This window comes from Vipera ursinii (genome assembly GCF_947247035.1).
Source record: "Vipera ursinii genome assembly, chromosome: 8".
NCBI lineage: Eukaryota > Metazoa > Chordata > Lepidosauria > Squamata > Viperidae > Vipera > Vipera ursinii.
In genome coordinates, this window is record NC_139519.1 from 25,084,118 (window position 1) to 25,107,566 (window position 23,449).

The window sequence follows — 23,449 nt, forward strand, 5'->3', positions numbered from 1 at the left end:
AAGCGTTTCAGGATCGGGGACGGCCCAACCGCGTCGCCCGACGCCCGGCTTTCTCTTCCGTATAGCGGGCGAGGCAGAATTAGTCCTGGGCTCACTAATCCCGCGATTTTCCGGCCAAAAAAGCAACGCCGGGAGACCCGCTCGGTTCTCCCGGGACGGTGGCCCATCGCCCACCGGCTACAGGACTTCTGCCCTGGTTGGCTGAGTAAAGACCACAACGCTGCAGCGAACCTAGGAGAACGTTTGTGCGGATCTCACGGAAGCGTCGCCCCCAGGATAAGCATCGCCTGGGACCCCCGCCTAAATATTCCCAAAGGAGAATTGCAAATAGGGCCGTCCCTCTTTTGAGTGGCGGGTCTTCAGCCATTGACGCGGAGAAATGCCCTGGCATTTTGCATCATTCAGACCACAACCCGTTACAACAATAAAAGAATATAAAATTCAGGCCCTGCGTTGGAATGCGGTTTCCAAAGGAAACCCGAATCAATCCCGATTCTCTGAACCTGCCTGTTTTGTACCCCCAAGCAGAGAAGAGCAGGCTTGAGCCCCTCCCCTCCCCAGGTTTGGCAGAGAGTTAAAATATCTTTGGAACCATCTCTCCCCACCCCACCCCAAAAAAGGCAACAGGCTTCATTTTGTGGAAAGTTTGGTGGGAGGATTGCACATTCACACATGTGCAAAGCATAGGACAAACGGAGAATTGGAACGGCATGCAGATTTGAAAGAAAATTATGCTAATGCACTGACTTTCCTGGTGTGTGTGTGTGTTTACCTTGTTGGCTTCTGAGCAGGGGCAACCTACAAGCCATGTAAATCAGCAAGTACCTCCCGGCAGATCCCACTTGGCATGTTTTCCCACTTGGGGAGCTGTTGATGCTGCTTCTGTTAGCAATAATCCAACCTAATCCTCCTTGCTGGGGAGGGGGAGGCCTTGTCACCCACCTCTCCCCCTCCCCCCTCCTCTCCCCCTCCCCCCTCCTCTCCTGTCCAGATGTGGCACGGAGAGAAAGGGGGAAGCTAGCTTGCTTTCCTCCCCTCTCCCTAAATTTGTACATCTGTCATCATTCCCGTCATTTTCGGCTCCACTGCCAGGGGAAGGAACAAAGGAAGCTGGTGATTAACTTCAAAGAACTTTGTTGGAGAGGAATAAAGATATTTAGGGCCTATTTTGCGAACTAATTGCATTTGCATATTTATGGGATTTACTGATATAGCAGTAATTAAAAACTATTTAGTAGTCTTAAAGGACACATAACTCAGTTGCTGTTTGCATAATAAACACATCCCTTATTACGTTTATTATGCTTGCATAATAAACCTTTCACATCTCGATAATTCAGAGGCCCATCCCGGAGAGGCCGCGCCTAGATTGGCGGCTTTCCCAGCGAGCAGAACTGGGGCACAGCGAAGAGAGGAAAAAATGCCCAGGTTCACATTGGTGGCATCGCCTCCCTGCTCGGAGGAGGGAGGGGGAGATTTTCAGTCCCTTCCCTCCTGTTCTTTGCAAGAAATGATCATGGGACTGTCTCTATAGCTCCCCCTCCCCCAATTCACCCAGCCATCTCTTGAGGTCTCTCCAGGATGCAGAGGCTGAGCTGCCCCAAAAGTCTTTATTATTTTTCCCCCACAAATAAAGATGCATTTTGGAGATCTGTTAGTCTGGGCTTGGCGGAGGAAATGTTCACCTCAAAGGCGATCTGTTTCTGCCAAAGGCAGGTCCCGTCCCCTGGTGGACTCTCTGAGTTTTATAGCCCAGCCGAGCAGTAGAAGGCGCTCTCCGTCTATGGAGATGCTCAGTCATCCGGGTCATGGTCCCAAGGGTGCTTTTCCAAAAGGCAACCGGACTTTGCTTTTTCTCTCCTGATGATGTTTTGCTTCTCACCCAAGAAGCCTCTTCAGTTCTGACCGAATGGTGGGAAATGGAAAGATTTATGACTGCAAGGTATGTAAATCCTTCCTTTTCCCCACTCTTCAGTCAGAACTGAAGAGGCCTCTTGGATGAGAAGCAAAACACCTTCAAGAGTTGCCTTTTGAAAAAGCACCTTTGGGACCATTTGGACATGCTCAGGAACCTCATGACTTGGTTCACAATACAGCTGGAGGTGAATGGGACTGGCTGCTAACAAATAACTTGCTTGCGCTTCCCAATTCCAGGTCCATCTCCCTGCACGATTTGATATGCTTGGATAACTGAGCATCTCTTACACACATTCCTTGCTGCACCAGTTTGTTGTCACACTGCAAACTACCCATCTCCGGCTTCCTTCCCTCAGTTCCTGGCCACCGGCGTTGGAGCTGCTGGGGCGGAGCCCAAATGGGCCCGACCTCCAGGCCCTGCCATTGACACGGCATCCTTCACAAAAAGTGGGGAGAGTCAGCCAGCCCAGCACCTGACGGGGAGAACATCTCATTTACGGTTTCCTGCTGGGACTCTTGTGCTTCAGCAGCTCATCAAAAGAGCCATCAGAAGCGCGGCAAGCGAGCGAAAGCCAGCCAGCGCCAGCGTGCCCCCCCCCCAATGAGATTTTGCTCACACACGTTGGCAATTTGCTGCGGCAATGCTGGTTCCCGAGGGCTTTTCCGGCATGGGCAGCGAAAACAAAGAGAATCTTTTTGCAGTTCCGAGGGGCTCCTCGGGAAAGCGTCACTTGTAATTTGGGGCCTCTGTGTCACCTTCTCCCTTCCTGTGTGGCCTGCTCGGATATTTTCCTCCTCTGGCAAAGAAGCCCATTTTGGGGACTGCAACGGTAGCCGGTTTGCCTGGAAAAGGAGAAGGGAAGGGTTGGATCCAGACAAAATCTCATTAGCACCCACAGGAGTTCCTGGGTTCACTAATTCCTGTCTCACACTCACTTCCTTGGCTGAGATTCCTTGAGTGAGATCTGCAGAACAGAAACCCTATTAGCAGGCAGCCCAGTCTATTATCACCATCACGATCCTCCTGCCCCAAATAAAAATGGTTTCGGTGAGAGAGGCGGGTGGGGAACTCGCTGGGGAGAGCTGTCCGAGGAGGAGGTTCAGCCCAGGTTAAGTAGGACCGCACCTGGCTCAGCTGCCCACCAAGGCCATGAACGGATCCCAATTCTGTCTCACTGCCCACCTGAGCTCTTGGCAGCCCCTCCATAAGAAAGCTGGATCATCCTGAACCGCACATGAGTCCGCGTGACTGTGGTTTGCTTCCAAGCAAGGGTGCGTAAGATTGCAGCCTTCGTTACTGTACACCAGCTAAGATCTAAAGGGCCGTTACGGGTCCGCCAGGATACGTTCTCATTGGCTCAACAAAGCAGCTTCTCTGTAAATGACAACCGGAAATTTTTTGTCCAGAATGTTCCATTGTTGTGAGGAAATAGGATGGAAAAGTTTCAGTAGCTCTAAAAGTAGCTTTTTTGTCTGGATCCAGAGCAAATTCCCTTTAAATATAGCGTGTTACAGGCTCTCATTTCTCGGGACTGAGATCACCTGATACCCTGGGGTCCCAAGTAAGGTCACACTAAAATACCTTCTACAGGAACCTGGTGGAGGTCTTCTCAGGTGGGACAGATGGACCCTGGGCTGGCCCCCAATAATAGAAGGGCTTCCAATAATTCACGGGGGACAGCAGAGTCTGCCACCGCATCTTTTGTTGGGGCAGGAGAAGAGCAGGGTGAGTTAAGAGTTAACCATCATTAGCCCAGAACCATTACGTCGCCACAAACGGTTTAAGTCAAACCCTCTTGAATTCCGCTGACCCTTATCTGGCACCAATTTAGTACTGAACTTGACCTGACTAGATTCTTCTGTGGAGGCTGGAGCAATAAATCTTCTGAACTGCAACTTATGGTCCTGATCCTTTGCGCCTGATAGTTCAACACCCATCTGCAATGGCTGCAAGGTGGGAATACAGCAGGCAGGAGGGGCGTCCTTTGCTCCTGGGGTTTCCACTTCCTCAGGAGGGTCTCCGTGTGTCCTGGAGAAGCGGCAGCCTCCGAAGGCCGGCAGCCCAGGACAAAGCAGGTGCAGCCACTAATCGAGGCAGCCCTTGGCAGCCATCGCTGCGCTTGAAGCTCTCTCGCTCCATCTTGGCGGCTTCCTTTGTTGATCTTTTGCCTCCTGTTTTATACCCATAAAAGGGGGGATCAATCTGACGCTCTCCCGTTCTTAGCAGGGCCTTGGGGAAATCTGATTAGACAGATAATCTAGTCAACAAAGAAAAAGGCCCAATTTGTTTAGATTGAGTTTCGTCGCCGATGCCGAATTCCACGCACCTTCCCATTCCACTCCAACGACTAGAGCCTCCCTGACAGACGCCAAACATCTGTTCCAGCAGGATGGCAAACTGGCGGAAGACAAATAAGAACATGGAGGAATTATCGGGATGTTTGCTAACCACCAATTTAAGGCTAAGTGAGCTCCCTGTGATAGGAAGACTAATGAATTCCAATTCTCCCAAATATCTTTTGCTTTTAACAAGCAAGATGGAAAGAAGCCGTATGGGCACAGGCAGGGAAGGATTGTTGTCGGAAGAGTTGTGAACAATGCAACATTGGGAAGCAATTATCTTGAGAGAACATCAGAAAGGAGTCAAGCTTCACTTCTGTCTCCTTCCTAACTTTCTCCCTCTTTGGGTGTTGGCAGACGAGGTCGCAGCTGAGAGCTTCCTCAAAGGGGGCAAAAGCTGCCCGGGGAATCCTGGGAGTTGAGGTCTTAAAGTCTACCAAGGCCAGAGAGCCCCGCTTGCAGCTGGATCAGGCTCTTCTTGAGATCTGCAGGAAGGAGGGAGCTCATGTCTTCACGCCGTTCCCTCGAGCAGGGATGAGGGGGAAAGGAAATGTCCTCTTTGTTTAGATGAGCTTCTCAACTGGGAGCAAACACTTCATTAATTTTTAAAGGTAGCAGCCTGCAAATGTTATTAATGTTGGAGCAAATAAAGGAAAGTGTTTAAATAGAATCATGCCCAAAGCATCCTCTGTAGGAGCGTAGCAGAGGAAGCGGATAGATGCATTCTCTGGAGAAAACAGCCACCCCCCTCCCCGATGTCCAGGTGGCCAATTAATTCTGAGCATTTCCAACTGGTCTTTGGGCAGCTGGACAAGGACACGGCCTCCCTGGCTGTTACTTCCCTCCCCATTTGTGGTGGAGGGTGGAGTGGTCCTTCAAACAAGCCCAAGGAACCGTATCTCAGGAAGTGAAGCATGGAAGGATGGCGAGCAGGTACCAAGTGGATTCATAGATCAGGAATCTCCCCCCTGAGTTGCGTTCACAACTCAGCACAAGTGCCTTCATGTGCTGGCCATAAATGGTGAAGCCAGTGGGACAGCTTTCGTTTCTCTCCAAAATGACCCTCAAAAATGTAGGGTTGTTACCATAGAAAACTGCTCTAAAGATGCAGCCAGACCGTCAAGAGGTAGCAGTTTTTACTGGGGGGAAAAGGGGGGAGGGGAGGGTAGGCTTCAGCCACCTTGTACTGAAAGACAACTTTGCATTTGCACATATTCACACTGATGGAAGCTGCAGAAGTATTGCTCACATATTGAATTAGCTGGGAGCAGACTGGTTGGCTGACTTCCTCCCTCCTCCCTCCTCTTCTTTCTGCACAGGTCCCACATTCTTTGATGCTGGAGAAATGAGGAGGGTGGGACCTTGTGGCTGAAAGTCAGCCTCTGTTGGTGTCACAAGGCAGCTATGCAAGATTGAGTGCCAGTGGGGTCCTCTGCCGATCAGACAGTTGGCATCTAACCTTGGGTAATATTCTAGCTCAAGCGTGCAAGTGTGGAATGGGCATGGAATGAGAGTGATTCCATTCATTAGCACCGATGGGCTGCAAATACCTTTGGTGTACTTATTATTACCTGGCGGTAATGGATAACGAAATGGCATAATATCGCTAACACCTGAAGGGTGTCTAATGGCCGATGTGGCTAAATGGAAACCGTGTCTTCTTTTGCTTCCGTTCCTTTGCTGGGGAATTTGAAGGCAGTGAAATGGCTTTCTTGGAAGAAAAGGGACAAGAAGCTGAGCAGATCAGCGGGAAGCTCAGGACCATGGACAGCTCACCAGGAAGGGGGCCAGGAGCTGGGCCACCTTCCCCGGCTGGATAGTCCAGGGCTAGGCAACCTCGGCTCTTTTATGACTCATGGACTTCAACTCCCAGAATTCCTGAGCCAGCCATGCTGAGGGGAAAGGGAGAGATTTCCAAGCTGAGCCAGGCTGGCTCAGGAATTCTGGGAATTGAAGTCTGTGAGTCATAAAAGAGCCGAGGTTGCCTACCCCTGGGATAGTCAGATCCAACTATCCATCAAATCCAGCCGATTGACTCTCTGAACCGAATCCAACTTTCCTATTGAATCAAAAACTCTAATCAAACTGTGGAATCTGATGCCTGACTGAGAACTTTTCTGTATTTCCTAAGCCTGGCTTTTTCCAACTCCGTGTAAGAGCCCTAGGGGCACAGGGGTTAGATTGCAGCACTTCAGGCTACTTCACTGCTCACCCCAGGAGTTCAATCCTGGCCAGCTCCAGGTTGACTCAGCCTTCCCAGGTTGGAAAAATGAGGAGCCAGGTTGTTGTGGGCCTTATGCTGACTCTGTAAACTGCTTAGAGAGGGCTGTAAAGTGCTATGAAGCGGTATATAAGTCTAAGTGCTATTGCTATTGGAGAATCAAATCATTAGAGTCAATTCGACTTGATTTCCCAAATCGATTTTAAACTTCAAACCAAATTAGTTGATCCGATTCGAACCAATGTTGCAAATAGAAAGGGAGCTGTTCTGCACATCTAGAGTGGAGTCTTTGAATTATCTGGGATAATTTCAATAGGCAGGTAGGTAAATCTGGGTAAGCTGATTTCCCCCAAACCTTGTCTCCTTCGTGCTTCAATGTCAGCTTGAACGTGGTGTGGCCGGTCTAGGAACTGGGATGGGCGCCCAGGGCGTCTCTGGGGGGTCCCCTGGCCTCTTGCTAGACTCTCACGGGAGACCATCTGAGCCAGCACGGAGAGGGCCCCATTGGGCTCCCCGTGGTCAGAGTGCGAGTGACCGGCTCTCGTTAAGATCAGCTAATCCTTTTGGTACAGGTAGTCCTCGGGTTGTGACCACAACGGAGCCCAACCTTTCTGCTGCTGAGTGAGGCATTTGTTACGTGAGTTTTGCCTCATTTTATGACCTTCCCTGCCACAGTTGTTAAGCCAGTTTCCTGCAGTTGTCAGGTTAGTGACTCTGGCTTTCCTCCATTGACTTCCTTGGTCGGAAGGTCAGAAAAAGGGATGCTGCAACCATCACAAGTATGAGTCAGTTGCCAAGCATCCGAATTTTGATCACGTGATCACGGGGGGGGGGATGCTGCAACGGTTTAAGTGTGAGAACCGGTCATAAGTCACTTTTTTCAGTGCTGCTGTAACTTCGGTCGCTAAATGAACTGTTGTAAGACGAGAACTACATGTACCTTTATAATTAGCCATCCTCTCTACCCACGCCACCCCTTTTAGAGCTCAGGTAAACCCTTTCAAGATGCTACAGAAGATTTCCTAAAATATCATCCTGATTGTCATAAAATTAAATAAAGGCTCGTCCAGTTAAGATCGTATTGCGTCTGAGTACAGCAGTTGATACATCAACAGCAATTAAGAGGAGCAGCAGCAATTAATAGAAAGCGGAGGGAAATAGAAACGTTTTAAATGGTTTCTAAAAAAGTTCCAGCTAAAGGCTCCAATTGGCTTCCCAATCCCCCCACCCCCACCCTGGGCTTCTACTTTCCCCACATCCTGCTCTCTCCCCTCCCCACCCCCTGGCCACTAAGTGGGGCACCCCCTTGAAATCAGTGGGGCAGTTGATGAGCGCCTAAGTAGCATTGATTTGGATCCAGCAATTTCATCTCTGTCCTGGAATTAGATTTGAGGACACCTGCATGCGTAGTTCAGGAGTGCCACCCACGTCTGCTGGGAAAGGCAAGCCGGAGAGTCCTTTGCTTAAAGGTGTGTGTGTGGGGGGGAGGCTGCAATTTCTGCAGCCGCAAAGAAAACGTAAAGGACCAAGAAGGGGAGAGGAGGCCTTTTCCTCATCCCAAACGTATCTTGAGGGCGATTCTAAGAGAAAGAGGGAATGAAGCCACGGACTGCACTGTTTTTCCTTCTGCAAACTGAACTGAGAGGCCTGGGTGTCACGATTTGGACTGCCTGAGAATGCTGGCTGCTCCTCTCCACTGGATCAGGCCTGCTTCTAGCATTCTGGTGGCTCGGTAGTGGCTCCATCCAATGATCCTGTTGAAGTTTGGAATGAAATCTGATGGATCCTACTGGGATCACAGGAGGCTATTTTGCCTCCAGCGGATCTGTGTCTAGACAAATGCCAGCAAGGATGAAGTCTCCTCTTCCTTAAACAAATCCACAGTCAACCCCCCCCTTAATTCTTTGCCACCCTGTGAATTCTTAACCCGAGTATCTTCAACTGCTCAGCTGTAGACCACGGCCACCTTCAGGTCCCAGGCCACCTCTGTTTAGGCTGAGTTATTTACCTAAAGAGACATTTACGGCTTTGTAATTAGCAAGACAATGCACACACACACACATGCATACAAACCCCAATGCTGATGATGATCTGCTTCTTCGTATGGGAGCAAAACCCATCAGTGTTGGAAATGACCCATGACAGCGGTTAAATTAGCATGGGGCTTGGCAAGGCTGCCTCCCTCCTCACAAAGTACTCCAAGCCTTCCACGGATCAGATCCAGGAGCTGCAGGGAAGACCCCGGTGCTTATATTTCGGTTTCATTTCGCTGCACAGCAGAGCTGAGTTACAGTCACCGCCTGCTCAGCCTGCAGGACAAGCAAGAGGGAGGGTCTGCAGCATTTGAAGAAAAGCTTTCTGCTTCTCTGGGCCACCATGTGGTGCCACATTTCTAGCCCACTGAGAATTGCCTCCCCCGATGAGGGACGTTAAAGCAGAGGCCGCAGTGGGGAAAAGGCTGGAAAGAATTAAGGAGCACAGGAGCATGGAGAAGGACTCACGAGGATTTCGTTTCTGGGAATCTTGGTGGAATTGATGGCTGAACCTCACCTAACAATGACAAGGGGGTTCCTCACGCCTCATGAGGTCCCTGAGTTTCTAAGCCCATGTGAGGATCCCAGGCTGATAAGTTGCCCAAGGTTGTTTTCTCAGAGCTGCAGAGGAAGAACCGTGACATGGCAGCCAAGAGATGATGATGATGATGATGATGATGATGATGATGATGATAATAATAATAATAATAATAATAATAATAATAATAATAATGATGATGATGATGATGATGATGATATTGGAAGGGACCTTGGAGGTCATCTAGTCCAACCCCCTGCTCAGGCAGGATTCCCTATACAACTTGAGACAAGTGATATACAGAAGATGGCAACTCTTTGCTGCCGCCTATGGTCATCGGCTGCCCAGATAAGGTGCAATAGGTTCATTGGTGATTTGGGGCAAAGAGTTGGGTGGTAAAGAGGATCTGGTGGCAGCTCTCAGCCTCAGCTTGCCTTCACTATCTTGCAATCAATCAGAATAGAGCTGGAAGGGACTTTGGAGGTCTTCTAGTCCAACCCCCTGCTCAGGCAGGATTCCCTATACAACTTGAGACAAGTGATTTTCCAGTCTCTTCTTAAAAACCTCCAGTGGTGGAGCACCTACAGCTTCTGAAGGCAAGCTAAGTTACACTGTTAGGAAGTTTATCCTGGAATTAAGGAGAATTTATGGCACTGCTGCTGGCCATGGAGGCCCCACAGGAGAAGATGGGGACATCTGCAGCTTGTGAGCTACCAGCAGGAGAACAAGGGAGAAGCACCCCTTAACCCAAGTCCACATCTCTTTGGCAAGCTGGGCTCCAACCTACAAAGAGGAGGAGGGGGGTTAATGGCCTTCGCCTTCTGCTTAACCTGGGTCTCTCCCATTTGCAAGGAGGCGTTCTCTTCTAGGACTTCCTCAGTGCTCTCTTTTCAGTGCATCGGAGACTTTGGTCTGGGCTAGCCCCCTGCCCATTTCCCCACCTCAGAAGAAAGTGGCACGCGCAGACCTAGCTGCATTTGTGCAGCTGGTAGCATGCCACCTCAAGGCTGTGTCAATTTCCACAAAATGGAAGGCTCGGGCAGCCCAACATATTGTCACCTGCCGGATATTCTTCAAAAACCCATTAGCTTTTATGGGGAGCTTGTCTCCATCAAGGAAAGGAATGGCTCTCTGCTCAGCTCTTCAAAAAGAGGGAGGGGCTCTGCCTTGGGGTCTCTTCTCTGCAGCTTCAAGGATCTTCGCTAACTGCAGGAAATGGGGTGGGGGGGGGGAGAAAGCAGGGTCCAGTCCTATTCTTTCTCCTCTCCCACTTTCTCGGAAAGTAATTGGAAAGAAATTAAGGGCGTGGAATGGGATGAAGTCAGCCGAATGAGACAAGCATTTATGAAGACTTTCTTCGTCCTCCCTCTCTTTCTCTTCCTTTCTCCCTCTCTCGATTTCATCTTGCCTGGGTAGGAGCATCTCCAGGACATGAGGGGATCTCTACAGAATATCAAGTGCAAGCCCACTTTTAATTTCAGGTCATGTGCGGATGATCACAACTCCACTCTTCCCCCTGTGTGTTAATTTCAACTTTTGAATAGCCTCCAAGGGATGCCCCAATACCAAACCTAACAAAACACAATATAGTCTAACTTGGGAGTTACTGGAGCATGAGGGAGTGAAGCCAAATGATCTGTCATGGAAGGAATGTGTTGGGCCACCATTCCAGGCTGGCAAATGGTGCCTCTTGAGACCAAGATAGACGGATCTCTTCTTTCACCCTCTTCTTGTACGCGACAAACACAAGGATCGCAGGAATCCCTTGGCTGAGTTACTCCCATTTTGTCTAGAGTGAGTGTCAGTGGCTTAGTCCTCTTACAGATGGTTAACCAGGCCCCGAAGTCACCTTGTATTGCTTCACCTAAAAGTAACAAGAGAAAAAGGGAGTCCACCATCACTTAGGAAGAGGGGTGCCATTGTGTCTTGGCCACCTTCCTCCATAACTATCTTCCTACCCACTTTTGATCCAGTCTCCCAGGTCTGGTGGGCAAAGGGAGAAAAGCTTATACAACCTGAGACACGGAAGTGTGAAGGCTTCGGCTCGGCCATCGGCTCGGCCACGGACTGGTTTGTTTGGAGACAGCAAAGTTTGTCGTGGCCCAGGGAGAACTCCTTCCTCCCTGCCTTCCTCCGCTCGGCAGTCTCTAGACGCTGAGAGTCTTTGATTTCCTGGAAAACCAATTACTGAACAGCAGATTAGAGCACTAATAAAATCCCATTATACCATTTTCAGAAAATAAATCTGATCGGATGCTGCCAATTTATCTCTGATGGCCCGCAAGGCAGGCCTCCATTCTGCCGGGCATCCTGTGAGCCACTCAAGATGGATGGGGCGAAGGCAGGGAGGCGGGGGAATAGCAAACGCCAGGCTAGCGAGTTAATTAGATGGGGCACAGAAAGTAAACCTGAGTACCATCTTAGAATGAATCATTTGAAGAGACCGTTCCCTTTACTTGTTTTATTAAATTTATTAGCGCCTCCCATTCTAAGAAGGGAAGGAGGTCAGCCCAGCTCTGAGGCAGGATCAGGCCAAGGGCTCCTTTCTGCCTCCCTTCACACTTGAAGGTCAACAAGAGGCATCGAGGGATTTCCAAGCAAGGGGCAAAGGCCGCTGACCTGCTCCCCAGCAACTGGATGTGGCCTATTGATGGGTCAGTGCCTATGGAGACTCTCTGTCACGGTTGTCTGAAAGGTGCTTCTTCAAGAGGCAACGGGACTTTCTTGTTTTTCCTTTGAAGACGTTTCGCTTCTCATCCAGGAAGCTGAAGAAGTCCAGTTGCTTCTTGAAGAAGCACCTTTGGGACTTTTGATGGATAATAAACCCCATAACATCTCCCCACGACCAGTCCCTTTATTAGCTGGGTCTTCCGTAAATTTTTCCAGGCTCCTTTTAAACTTTAAACTCTTCAATGAGTAGCTGTCAACCTAAACAATGACTCCAGTTTAACAGCGTGAAAAAGGGTTCATCACGGCTGGCCAGCTGTGACTCAACTGCTCTCTGCATTTTCTTTTATTTATTATCAAAATTCAATAACAGCCATTTCCACTTGGCCGGGAGGAGGCTTTCTATCTGCTAACAGAGTCAGGTAATCAAATTAGCACTGGTTTTACACTCACTTTCTCTGCAACATGACAATTGGCAACCAAGGATCAAGTCCATCAGCGCTGTGCTCTAATTTCCTAACTCCCTTAAGTGACTCTGAGCTGCTCTGGGATGCAGCTGGATCTGGACGGAGACAGAGGAGGGGATGTGAGCACCCTCTCCTTTCTGGCCTGTTGGCGGAAGACGGGATTCTCTCCCTCTCCATATGAACAACCCCACCCCTGTCTCTCTATACACACCTATTATCTGCTTATCTAAAGGAGCATGGTGGCTCGTGAAGTTAGAAAGCTGGGCTGATGATTCGGCAGCCACATGTTCAAGACCTGTTGCTGCCATGGAGCCGGGTGAGCTCCTGACCCAGGCTCCAGCTCCAGTCGACCCAGCAGTTCAAAAGCGGGCAACTGCAAGTAGATAAATGGGTACCACTTCACAGGCACATGAAAGAGGCCCCCAACTGGACATCCCCCAGGCAACGATGATGTCACCGGCAAATCCTTTCACAGTGCTTCTGACACAGAAGTTATTAATATTATCTGTTTATCTATATCTGTATATCTGTCTATAGGTCTGTCTATCCATCGCATTGTCTGTCTGTCTGTCTGTCTATCCAACCACCTACAAGGTATTAACAAGAGGATAAAATTCACCAGGAATGCAGGTTCTTCCTTCCCTTGTCTAATTTCCAAGATTGTCGTGCTGAAGTTTGGGATTTCTGACCAATCCTTGCCTTCTAGCCAGATGTTCACACTGGAGACAGAAACTGGCCACTGCAGAGGGTGGTGGACATGGTGACTCACAACAGAAAGGGAGAGCTTGGGCCACAGAGTCAGGGCTGAGTCCCTAGTCTTGGCTTTTTTGACTCCCCACTGAGGTTGCTGCTGTGGGCTGCCCGAAAGAACTAAGCCTCAAACTGGACACGCTGATGTGGTGTTCAAGGGGATGCTGTGAGACTGGAGAGATCCAGTTGTGAGTTCACGCCTGAATGGGGGCCAACCTTCTCTCTCTCTGACCCACCCACCCACCCACCACACAGATCTTTTCTTGAGTGGATTTAATCAGAAAGAACATTGAGAGAAACTCCCCGGAGCTATTGGGGGAAGGAGACAGAATACAGGTTGATAGAATAGCATTGTTGTTGCTCTCTGCCTCATCCAGAAGATCAAAGGGTCAAGAAGAACTGGGTAAAAGGGCTGCCACATCCCTTCTCTCTAGGCCCTCTGCATGGCTTCCAACTCACGGACCCACGGAGTGGGAGCTGGAGGCCCCCAACGCTAATGGAGGGGTCTGTTTCAGGCTGACAGCCACATCCTGCACCCATCCTGGGCCCACCAGAGAACTTGCCTCTTCTCTCATTAGAATTCTTGTGCCGTGGAGCAGAGGGTGCCCCGCCAGCGATGGCGCCAATATTATCTGCTCCTGATCACCATCTTTGAGAGGTTAATGGAGAGACACTCGCTGAAACCTCCCCAGCAATTTGCCAAGACAGCCTCAAGCAGGGCTCGTGTAATGCAACTCCTCTCTCGGGTTGTCACACAGCATGGACCTGCCCCTGGTGGCCATCTCCACAAGAGGCAGCAGCCAAGAGGATCCATCCATGATCGGTTTGCATGACATCAGCTGGGGGAGGGCAGGCAGAGAGTGAGTCTCTTCGAATCTTCTCCGCTTGAAACTTGAGGCACTGGAGAGGGGCTGATGGCCACATCAATTATGCATTTTTAAAAAATCCAACGGACACAGAAAAACGAGACAGGAGGAGAGCCAAGCCCTCCCAGCTTCCTTAATTACATTTAATTTCTCTGCTGAGGCAAAGGCAGAGGAAGGGGTGGGAGTGATTTGCGAGGCTGGCTCCACTGTCCACAAGCTGATCCGAAGAAGGAAGACAAATTAAGCTCTTTCCACCCTCTTGGAAGCCTTCATGGCTCGTTCTGCCCTGAGGGTCTCCTTGCTCCTGCTTGCCATGGCTTCCGCGGTGCACAGCAAAGGTAAGAAACTCAACAAAAGTTCAGAGGGATGCCTCGTGGCTGTCAAAGTGTGGAGGGATTTGCATGAGTGGCATTTGTGTAGAGAGATGGCCAGGTCTTCCAACTTGACAACAGACCTGGGACTTTGACAAATGTCGATAGAAGAATGAGGATGAATAGCCCTTGATGCTGGTGTGAAAATGAATTGATCAAGGGCAGCCGTCTGGAGTTTGTGCTAAATATTCCTCATCATAAAAAAAAAAGTTGCAAGAATAAGTAAAATAAGTAAAATTCTTGTTATCCAAGATGAGGGTGGAAATGCTTGCTTCCAAATGCAGAGATGGATATTTTCTAAAGAATGAGGAAGGAGGATTACACGTATTAATAAAGGATGGCCCGGAACAAAAATTCACCATGATATCTTAACGTAGAGCTCCATGTTCAGTGACAGTCTACTTCCAAAGAAAAGATGCAGGGATGAATGACGGGACTTGCTCCCCTGCCCAGTCTGAGATAGCTGCAGGGATAGGGAACTGTCGCTAGCCAGGCTTGGAAACAAGATGGTCTGTAGACCTTTGGTTTAAACGCTTGTTCAGATTCCTCAGAACCAAGACCCTCTCCATGAAGGTCCGGGTGGATGTAAAGAACATCCCCAAAGATAGTTGTTTAGTGGTTGCAAAAGTTAAGTCTAAATTCATCATTGGTGCAAGAGGAACTCACTGTGGGGTCCTTGGTGCTTTTGGTTTTCTTGCAGATCTTTCATTACCAAACTAAGTAACCTCATCAATGCAACAGAACTCACATTTAGTGTCCCATTCATTGTCTTCTCCAGTGTAAGCCTTTTTTTTGCATATTTGGAAAGTTTTTTTAAAAATGTACACTGGCTGAGAACCACGCACCAATAAATAATGACACAATTTGTGAAGCTGAAGTCTAAGACCAGTGGACTCAGGAAAACAACCCTAAATTCCTTGTTGCTTGGAATGGTGAGGGCTGAATCACTGGATGATACCAAGAGCAGAGAGAACAGATGACTGCATAGCTGTTCAAACTTCCTGTTTCCGTAGGCACCGTGTGCGGGTGCTCCTAATGTTAATCTGTTAATTAGGAGCTTTCCATCTTGCTAAGCCACAAGAACAGAAATGTGAGGAGCTGAAAATACTAACAGGGGACAATTGGGCTTATTTGGTTGCTATCCCAAGACACCTTTTGAGACACACAAACACATCCCTGTGTTTTGATTTCTTTTGTCCAGAATGATCTTCCAGACTGGCAATAGTTTCCTATGTTTTCAGGGGTCCAGGAAATATCCACACATGTCACCTGTAAAAAATCTTTTATCGTTGTATTTAGAACTTTATCTTGGACTTCCCATCACCGAGAGTCAATAGTCAACTCTGAAGCTGAGAGACGTTTGATTGCATACCAAACATTCTAGAATCAGGGCCGCTCTCTTTGCTCATGAAAACATGTTTCTTGGGAACTGAGCGAAATGGAAAACTGGGTCTTACATTTGTCCCATCATTCCTCACAATGTGATCTCATCTTGCTGCATATGAACACAGAGCTGGTCCAGAAGGAGGAATCAAGATGGTGACACACAAGCAGCTTCAGAAACAAGCTCCCGGCTTGCAACAGGTCTTGCCACTTCTTGGCTTAACCCAACATCCCCCAAATGTCACCCAAGGGCAAGAAAAGCACCCAGACCAGCCCCAGAAACTTTACCCAAACCCATAAATCTAATAATGTGGTCCAGCTGTTGCCAACAATCTGCCGCTTTGCCTTTTTCGTGGGGCAAAGGACTTGGTTCCCCAGGCATCACAAAGCTCTAACTGATGCGGGGGCTTCTTTATGGATCCCACTTCAACTGTTGATGCAAAAAAAAAGAGGGCAGAAGTGATGGTAACCGTCATCCTCAAAAGATGCTAAGCAATGGAGGCAGAGACACCCTCAAAGGGTCTGCCAAAGATTAAGTTCTTCTTCGTGAGAACGGGGCCAGCCAGTTTGGGCACTCCACCTTAGACTCCAAGAGAAGGTCAAAGGTGTTGACTCGAGATCTTCCGGCATTGATGAAACATATTTATCTGAGACTTCTCTTGTAGCCCACAGAACTATCCCTTTTCCTTTGTAATAATGGGGGTGAGGTGGGGCGGGGGAGCGAAGGCATCTAAGAGCTGATCCCGGAGCCCGGCTGGCTGTAGAATTGGCCACCCGTCAGTTGTGCTTTAAAGGGTCACGGAGGCAAAAACAAAGGCACATCCTGCTGCAAGGTGAGGGAGGCTGCCTGCTTGCTGCCAAATCCCCTAATTTGTTTTCCTCCTTCTTTTCTGCCCTTTCCATCATCTCGCCATCCAGCTGCCCGGATGTGCTCGTGCACAAAATGAACGCCCAGGCATTAGGGATTGTGTGAAAAGGCAGAGGGGCCTGCTTGAAAAGCTGCCTCTGAGCCTGCTTCCCCCAAGCCCTGGCAGATCTATTCTAATTAGGAGCTGCTTGGGAGGCGCAAATTGTGCCCGAGTGGAAGATAGTCATGTACAAGAAGAGGCTTTGCAAAGAGCAGCTTCGGTGTTTGTCTCTCGTCACGAGTTGCCTTACAGGGGAAGGTTGTCTCAGAAGCCACGGTTTTGCTGCTAACGCTGGAAAAATTGTTCCTGGAAACTTGGAGGGTATCATAAGATTAGCCAAATATGGTATTCAACTGGTTGCCTATCAGCTGGCCCCAAAATTGAATCCTTCTGGGTAGAAAACATTCTCTCAAGATAAATTGTGCATAGTTAGTGGTTATTTATTATTGTTTACTCCATCTCATCAAAGCATATAAGAAATTCTGCAGAAATGCGCTGGGCTTTGGCAGAAGATGATCAGTCTAAATGTCAGTAAATTAGCAAACAAGGTTCTCTGGCTCCAGGTGGGTTTGGCCAAAGGATATTGTTAATGTCATGGCTTGAGTTATACAGTAGCATGTATGGGAAGCAGAGCAGGCAGGACTGCGAGTGTGGAAGGGAAGGGACCTGGTCTTGTGAATGGGGAATACACGAGCGAGCCATTGGGGAAGTACCTGCAGAAAAATTATTTGGTCCTGAGAACGGGGTGAGTGTCAGAAAGAAACTCAGAATAACCCCACCCAATTTTTTTGGGTGTGAGACTGGGCAGAGAGGAAGCTTTCAAGATTTCTGGGAAGTCAGCCATGCCTGATTCTCGATGTGGCCTACCTCAAAGGGTTGATGGAAACCAGCAAAAGGCAGCCAAACAGGAACTCAGACAATGAAGAAGGACCTGCAAAGCGCACTTAGGAAGGTTGTGGTGCTGCACAACAGAGCATAAGGTTAATAGGAAGCTCTAAGAAAAGATCCAGAAGTAAGAGGAGACCAAGAGCACAGCAGGTTTGTGAGGACAGAAGGCTGGAAGGCCACAGAGGGAATGCTAGGTAGGAAAGATGGAGAATAACTCTAGCGCTAACAATGGCATGCTTGGTTTGTTTTGCAGTTTCTCAGAAAATACCCAGCAAAGCATCCAGCTCCAGCAAGGCTGCCCTCCGCCAGCTCTCCGATTATTTATTTGCCAATTACAAGAAGGACGTTAGGCCCGTCTGGAACTGGAGGAAGACCACCAATGTGGCCATCGACGTCATGATTTATGCCATTCTGAGCGTGGTAGGAGCCGTCTCCTCCCTCGGGAAACCCCCTTATTTTTGGCTTCCTGGGATACCCGGGTGGGGAACGGGTCACAGGCCACATCACGGTTTGGGAAGGGTTTAGTGCTAAAGGGCCCCTCAGGAAACTCCCACACCTTGCCTTTTTTATAATGCACCTAAGATCTTTTTTTTTAAAAAAAGAAAATACGAACATGACATGTTTGAAATTGTAGGTATTTAAAGCATCTGAAGCTCCTGCCTCTGCTTCGTGTATATTTCCTGCTGCTGCGAAGATGAAATTCAGAAACTGTCCTCATGAACAGAATTATTATCTAGACTCAGGGCTGCTTCCTCTGACTGACAGCTGCTCAGGGAACTCTCCGGCTGGGGTTTTGCTTCCACCGAAGGGCCCCTTGGCTAGAAATGCCAAGGACAGAACCTGCTTTAGGACGTTTTTTTTCCCCCCATATACTACTTTTTCTAATTTAGTTAATCTGGCATCCAAAGTATTCCTGATATTGGACAATAAAACTGCACAATCACGGTTAGTAGAGAGACAGACAGACAGGCAGACAGACCTCCTTTAGATAAAGCCAACTCTCCAGACTTGAGTCACGAGAAAAGCAGCAAAATCTTCCTTCCTTCCCCATCTTGGCTAGTTTTGGAGCCAGACCTAGGAGTGACTCAACCTTTCCAGTCCTTCAGCCTCATCTTTGTTTTTCTGCTTTCCACAGGATGAAAAAAACCAAGTTCTGACCACCTATATTTGGTACAGGCAGGTAAGAAGGCTGAGCTCTCTCAGTACCGTGGCGTTTGACTTTATCATCCTCCTGGTTGGTTCTCCTTCACTTCTTGTACTAAGCACGGTTTGTTTAATTGTGGATGGTAGCCTAATGTTGCTTGAATGGTTCAGCATCTACTTGTGAGGTAAACACAATATCTGCCGCCATTTCCCATCCATTTTGCAGCACTGGATTGACGAATTCTTGAAATGGAATCCAGAGGACTTTGACAACATCACCCAGATGTCCATCCCCACCGAAGCCATCTGGGTCCCAGATATCCTGATCAACGAATTGTAAGTCTGCAGAAACCTCCTCAGGCTCCCCTCCCATGCCAATGGTGTGTGTCAGGACAGGTTAGAGGGGAAACCGGACAGTTTGGTTGGGCCTCCCTTCCCCTCCCTGGCACTTCATTGCACTTAGTATTCCCAGCCTGCTTTTCCTTGGCTCATAACTGGCTCCATCTTCTGTCTGCTGTACATTGCAGATGGAGAGAAGGCTGAGGAATTGGGATGGTTCCAGGAATGGAAAACTATAAACAGCCATAATTACCCTTCTGGGCGTTCTGAGGAAGTCTTTGTGGAGACAATGGAGGGGCAGCTGCGGAGCTGCCAAACTCCTCTGGAAAGAGTCAGAGAAGGCATCTCTGGTGCCAATGGGCCTTCTATTCCTGCTATTGCCAGACTTTTTCGAGTAGGGCTAGAAGGATCCTCTGGGGAGGAGAGCCCCTTTCCCCCACTTCCAGAGCAAATGACTTCACCAGCCAACCCCCGTTTTCTTAGAGCAATACGGTGTACAGAAGTCACCAGGCACCCCAAATGTTCCTTGTTTGTTCTCGTTTCCTCTTCCTCCTGATCTGAATTTTGAACAGACTCTTTTGGACGAATGAATTGATGGGAAGCAGGTTGCAAAACAGAGTGTTTTCCTTTAAGGTCACATTTCTTGAGAGAATCCATTCTCTACCTTGGAAAACCTGCTCTGGGGATGTTCCAGGGTTGATCTCCACTTATGAATTTGCCTATAACTTAGACCATCAGTATAGCTTGTTCTTGAGTTGCTGTTTCTCCTCTTCCATTTCCCGCAGTGTGGATGTGGGCAAATCCCCTGAAATCCCCTACGTTTACATCCTCTATAATGGGGAAGTGAGGAATCTCAAGCCTGTCCAAGTAGTGACCGCCTGCAGCCTGGACATCTATAACTTCCCCTTCGATGTGCAGAACTGTTCTCTGACCTTCACCAGCTGGCTGCATAACAGTAGGTCACAAGCTGTATTGCTGCACTCTTGGGGCCTCCTATATGCTGGGGGACAAACCATTTCTACAGCCCAAGTAGAGAGGGTCAAACTGGTCGCTGACAATATCCTCTTGTCAACCTAAACAATCCTTTTGATGATGGGGAACTAGTCTAGCAATGGCTGTTCTCCACCGCAGCTTGGCGGAAGTCTACAATTAGAAGCCAACTGCCCTTTTGCTCCATGATAAAGTCCCTGGGGAATTTGTTTGTTATTGCTGAGTTCAGACTCCTGCATGACTGGGAGGACCCAATGCAGAAAAGATTCTATTTTCAAGACTCAAATTGTCACTGTAGAACCATCAGAAAAAGAATCATGCCGGATTGCAGACTGAATTGACTTAAGAATGGGCTGGCTGCAGCCCGTCTGTCTTTTTGTTTTTCAGGAATTTCATGACTGTTGTAACAAAACTTTCCTATGTTGTCAGGGAGCTAAAGTGAGGTGACCTGAGTAAAGAGACCAGTCAGGCTCTGTGACAGTTTTCCATAACACAGTACTTGGATTCCCACAACATGCTAAAGCCTTGATCTGGGTTACACATTGGCTGTCTTCTCATAACTTGTTATGAAGCCTGTGGTTCACACCCTATTTAAGTCAACAGTTGGCCTTTGATCAACCAGTCTAGTGCTTGGTGCAAACCACTCTTCTCTGGCATCCTTTTCCATTTCTTTATCTTCAGTACGAGACATCAACCTCTCCTTATGGAGGACCCCAGAGGAGGTGAAAAATGACAGGAGCGTCTTCATGAACCAGGGCGAATGGGAGCTTCTTCATGTGCTCAGCCAGTTTCGAGAGTTCAGTGTGGGGGACAATGATTACTACGCTGAGATGAAGTTCTTTGTAAGTTGCTGGGCTGGGCATGGGAGGGGAAGCTGGGCTGGGTGCCAGGAGACCCACCGGCACCATAACTGCCCGAAAGAGTGGGGTTGGGAGGATAAGATGGGATCCCAGAAAGAACTAGTAACCACCTGATCAGATATGGTAGTCATAACATAGTTTATGGGCAGCCTAGTCATAACATAGTTTATGGGCAGCCATCCTTCTCATGATCTACAAGCTGCAGCTGGGGTAATGTATGAAAAAAAATGGCTGTTGATCTTTCATCTACTGAGCCAGTCTGAAGGTTTTGCTTTGGGCCTCCGTATCTCTGGACAACAGCCAAAGCTTCCAGATCTCTCTTTCTGTCCTAACAGGTGGTCATTCGGAGGCGTCCCCTTTTCTATGCTGTCAGTCTGCTGCTCCCCAGTATTTTTCTAATGGTCATGGATATTGTGGGCTTCTACCTGCCCCCTGATAGTGGGGAAAGAGTCTCATTCAAGATCACCTTGCTTCTTGGCTACTCTGTCTTCCTAATCATTGTGTCCGACACACTGCCTGCAACTGCTATCGGGACCCCCCTTATAGGTAGGAGAGTAACAGCAATAGCACTTAGACTTATAGACTTATACTGCTTTGCAGCCCTCTCTAGGTGGTTTACAGAGTCAGACTGTTGCCCCAACAATCGGGTCCTCATCTTACCAACCTCAGAAGGATGGAAGGCTGAGTCAACCTCGAGTCCCGCCAGGATTGAACTCTAGACTCTATACAAGAGTTGGCCTGCAATCCTGCACTCTAACCACTGCGCCACCAGAGCTCCTAATATACCTTTAATGTCTTTTGCACTGCTGGGATATGACAACTTAGTGGCAGCACAGTCAGGTGGAGGAAAAGAAGAAAACCTTCTGAGATCTGCAGTGGTCAGATGCAATCCACGAGGACCACCCAACTGTCTTGTAGAAAATGTCCTCTGGGTTGTTTTAAGAAGTGGTGCTGGGAGTGATCGCTAAGACCAGGGAATTTCACATGTAAAGTGTAGCTGGGACCAAACATGTTACCTGAGTTGAAATCTAGGATCGACTGAAGAGGAGGCTGGAATAGATGAGAATCGGGAGAAACTAGGATCCTGGATATGAGTGGTAGAGAGAAGTTAGAAATGAGGGCTTGCTGAAGTTGCTGCTTTGCTCCTGCAGGCATCTATTTTGTGGTTTGCATGGCCTTGCTGGTCATCAGCTTGACAGAGACCATCCTCATTGTACGCCTGGTGCACAAACAGGACCTTCAGCCGCACGTTCCTGACTGGGTGAAGCGCTGGGTTCTAGAACGGGCCACCATCCTGCTCTGCATCCGAGACAGGAAAGCCTTCCTCCCCGTCTGCACTCAAGGTTCAAACATCTCCAGGAACATCGAGAATAACGCCAGCACAGGTGAGAAGTCCCAAATCATGGCCTGATCACTCAGCCATCTGCCACTGGAGTCAGACTGCATTAAGCCATGATTTGTCAAATAAACCCCAATTGGCTGGATTCATACAAGATACAGTTTTGTGTAAGGGGTAAACCTAGCTACAGACAGTCCTCAGCTTACAACAGTTCATTTAGATACAACGGCACTGGAAAAAGTGACTTAGGAGCATTACAGCATCCCCAGGGTCACATGATTTACATTCGGATGCTTGACAACTGACTCCCATGTATGATGGTCGCAGTGTCCCGGGTCACGTGATCCCCTTTTGAAACCTTCTGACAAGCAAAGTCACTTGGGAAGCCAGATTCACTTAACAACCGTGTGACTAATAACTGCAGGGATTCACTTACCAAATGTGGTGAGAAAAGCCTTAAAAGGGGGCAAAACAAATGTCTCACTTAGCGACATAAATTTTGGGCTCAGTTGTGGTCCTAAGTTGAGGACTCCCTGTACATTGGGGTGAATATTTCTCTTCTGCAGAGAGAGAGAGAGGGATCTCACTTGATGAGCCTTGAAGGCTCTTGAAGGTTCGTGATGGGCTAAACCTTGTACTGAGCTTTTGTTTCAGCAGGCAGGGAGGGTCCCACATGCCTCCTCTGGGTCTGATTCAGCTTTCTCCGTTCCATCTCCACCTGCTTCCTCCAGCCAAGCTGAACCACTACAGCTGTGATGCCACCCGTGACTACGAAGGCAGAACAGGGGCTGCCACAGCCCCCCTGCAGGGCGAGAGCCCAGCGTCGCTTGTGCATATCCTACAGGAGATTGCAGCCATCCGCCAGTTCCTGGAGAAGCAAGATGAATTCCGGGATATTGCCCGCGAGTGGCTGCAGGTTGGCTACGTTTTGGACGTCCTCCTCTTCCGTGCCTACCTGGTGGCAGTGCTGGCCTACAGCATCACCCTTGGCACGCTGTGGTCCATCTGGCAGTATGCCTGACGCGTCCGCCTTACCAGAGAAGGGCTCAGCAGCCCAGGCACCACGAGCCTTTGGCAGATCTTTGGAGCCACTGAATGAATATTGGTTAAACTTTCACGTTCTCCATAAAGTCCGAAACCCCAGTCTGTTTTTCTGAGGGGAGAGTACCAGTTATTGTAAGCCTCTTTATCCCAGGTTTTTACATTTCAGGGTATTTTTTCAGGTAGGTTTTTCTAAGGACTTTATGTCCCTCGCGTTTTCTCTTCTTTATTTGTGTAATCTCTTTACAAAGGGAAGTTTTGGTCACTGGGAACTATTTCTTTGTCAGTGAATTTCAATCCCCAAGATGGATAACAGAAAGTTTAAGTGTGTTTTAAAGTAGTGTTCAACAGCATTTATATACTGTGTGGCTATTTGCACTAGCATTGT

The 23,449-nt window shown here is 48.7% G+C and overlaps 1 protein-coding gene across 1 annotated transcript; it reads left to right on the top strand.

Moving 5' to 3' along the window:
* Positions 1-17,730: 17,730 nt before the first annotated feature.
* LOC310643723 (5-hydroxytryptamine receptor 3A-like) lies at positions 17,731-23,041 on the top strand (the record flags this gene model as incomplete). Its single annotated transcript, XM_083368252.1, has 8 exons — positions 17,731-17,769; positions 18,485-18,529; positions 18,719-18,828; positions 19,617-19,786; positions 20,503-20,663; positions 21,017-21,227; positions 21,833-22,066; positions 22,752-23,041. The coding sequence occupies exons 1-8, from the start codon at positions 17,746-17,748 to the stop codon at positions 23,039-23,041; spliced, it is 1,245 nt and encodes a 414-aa protein (XP_083224378.1). The 5' UTR covers positions 17,731-17,745.
* Positions 23,042-23,449: the final 408 nt, after the last annotated feature.